This window comes from Austrofundulus limnaeus, unplaced genomic scaffold (assembly GCF_001266775.1).
Source record: "Austrofundulus limnaeus strain Quisiro unplaced genomic scaffold, Austrofundulus_limnaeus-1.0 Scaffold140, whole genome shotgun sequence".
Taxonomy (NCBI): Eukaryota; Metazoa; Chordata; class Actinopteri; order Cyprinodontiformes; family Rivulidae; genus Austrofundulus; species Austrofundulus limnaeus.
The window spans coordinates 1,071,191-1,073,666 of NW_013952542.1; the positions used below are offsets into that span (position 1 = coordinate 1,071,191).

General features: G+C 41.9%; 1 protein-coding gene across 2 annotated transcripts in view; it reads left to right on the top strand.

Moving 5' to 3' along the window:
* Positions 1-2,056, top strand: part of si:dkey-19b23.7 (uncharacterized) — a 3,896-nt gene extending 1,840 nt beyond the window's left edge. For both annotated transcript variants that reach the window (XM_014016183.1, XM_014016182.1), the window contains 4 exons: positions 813-876; positions 953-1,118; positions 1,220-1,417; positions 1,518-2,056. In XM_014016183.1, coding sequence (XP_013871637.1) covers positions 813-876; positions 953-1,118; positions 1,220-1,417; positions 1,518-1,639 — 550 coding nt within the window. In that variant the 3' untranslated portion in view covers positions 1,640-2,056. The remainder of the gene's footprint in view (positions 1-812; positions 877-952; positions 1,119-1,219; positions 1,418-1,517) is intronic.
* Positions 2,057-2,476: the final 420 nt, after the last annotated feature.

Consider the following 2,476-nt stretch of genomic DNA (forward strand, 5'->3'; position numbering starts at 1 on the left):
TTTTTTTTTTTTTTTTGCTTCCACCTGTGTTTTTCAAAAATCAAAAAGCAACACAAACACATACTTGTTTTCATAGGCTTACTGTTTACCAAACCCTGTTGTTTTATTAAACTGAGCAGTAGGGGGCGCTCATTCTTTGTGCTAAACTGCACAGGAGAACCTTTCAAAAGATTAATTATYGAAACCAAAGTTTTAAAGAATAATTTTGCAATCTGTTAGCCTTTGGTTTTCCTGTCAGGGATGACTCTCAGTTACTACTACCACATTCAATTTTACCTCATCTSTAAAACTGAGTTTAGAGCCATTTTTGTGTTTGCTGAAGTTGATTAGCTGCGGCGGCCATCTTGAATCGGGCTGACTCCAAATGTTAATGAGCTGTCAAAGAACATCCAATATAAAATTACTGAAAGTTTCATTATTATCCGGCTTGTAGTTCATGATATATTTTGCTAACAGCCACACAAGCTTGACTCCGACATTTATTGTTGTTGTTTTAAACACAGATTTTATACCATCTTTTAGTGTTTTGAGAATATGTTAGGGTAGACTCTCAGCTACTCCCGCACCAAATTTCAGCTCAATATCTGCTAAATTGACCGAGTTATTATTAGCTGTGTGTTTGCTAAGATTGATTAGCTGTGGCGGCCATCTTGAGGCGAATTAACTGCCAAAGTTAATCAGTTGTGTAGGTTCATCCAGTGATTAGTTCCTGAAAGTTTCATTGAAATTCATTTGCTGGTTTATGAGATATTTTGCTAACAGACAAGCCYGCCCGGATTATAACGTGTTGAATCCGTTTCCTGTGCACGCAGGGAGCCCAGCAGCGAGGAGCATCTTCTCCCAGCTTCGCCCAGCGAGCGAGAGATGGCCGTACCTGTAAGTTCACACAAACACCCMCCACCGACCCGGTTCAGAAAGCCTTCAGCTGGTCGCCTCTGTCCCGCTCCTCCAGGAGGTGAACTGCACTCTGTTTCTGCTGGCCGGCTACGTGAAGTACGGGCGCCCTTACGCCTGGATTCGCTCCAACCACGAGCGCTTGRTCAACATCGGCGGCACGGCCTCGATGGTGAAGGACACGCCGATGAAGCTGAAGTCCATCACGGACTGGCAGACACGAAGTAACGAGCGGCAGMATTAAGATTTGAAGTTTTTCACGAGGCGTTTGGAGAGATTACAGATTAGACAAAGCTCTGTCCGGTTGTCCTCGCTCTTCTCTCAGGTGTTCGTGTCTGGGACGTGGTGAGCGAGCTGGTGACCCTTTGCACCGTTCCCTCCCCCTCCAACCCCTTCGCCTTGGACATGCGTTACGTCAAAAATCTTCCCCTGCCGGACCGCTTCCTCGCCACKGGGGCTCTCCTTCACTTCCTGGAGACGTATGTGGTGTACGGGAACCGGGACGAGTTGCATTACGATAAAGGTCTTTTATTTTTTTTAATCTGGCCAGTTTCGAACACTTCTTTGCGGTCTTTTTTCGGTTTATAAATAAATACTTTCGATGATGTTTTTTCTGATTTCAGTGGTGGAGGAGGTGAAACCTCTGAGGCGGCTGCACGTCCAGTCRATGCTGGAGCTACAGCGACTCAGAGGAAGCGGCGGAGCAACAATACAGGACGCTGCCAGATTAGAAAAATCTCCTTAAAGCAACAATTCGCCTCGTTTCAAGTGAGGTTCTGTGGAGAATTCATTTAGAATCRGTCAATATCTTACCTGTTGCAGAAAGCAGTTTGGGCGACCTCAGGCTGAAGTTTTAGTCTGAGCAGGACCAAAGTGGACCTCTGCCGCCTTAAAACAACTCCAGTTTTTCAAACAGTTTTATAAACCTTTATGTATTTTTTTTCTGTAAGACTAAGACGACTGTCTGCGTCCAGTTGAAGACTGGTGGGACTGACAAACCTGTTAGCTTGTTAGCATTTTTAAAGTTGRCAAAACCTAATTTAATGGAAGCTAATTGAACCACTATTGTTTTTAAAGTTATTAGAAAGGCTAATCTGCTAAATGAAAAGTTAGTTTTGCTATTAACTGTTAATGAACAATAATAAAAACAGGTAAATCCTAACCAGCCTTCTCTCAGATACATCTATACCACCATTAGTTTGGCAGAAATAATGTTAATGCGTGGAAGTGCTGCTAGCTGCTGCCTCCATGTGGCTTTTCAAAAACAATTATGCTAAAACGGTGATAGTTTTATAAAATATAAATTGCTGTGAAACTTTGACCTGGTTCCAACTAGACTTGAGCTCGTCAGTCCCATCAAAATGAAACCATTTGTCCAWAATGAGGTTGATCAGAGCCATCTAAAACAGGTAAGATAGTTACTTGACACCTCTGGTAACTAAGTACAAATACTTTGTTACTTTACTTAAGTAGTAATTTTGGTTATTTATACTTTAGTGGAGTAATTATTTTTCAGACTACTTTTTACTTCTACTTCATACATTTTAATTTAATTATCTGTACTTTATACTCCTTACTTTTT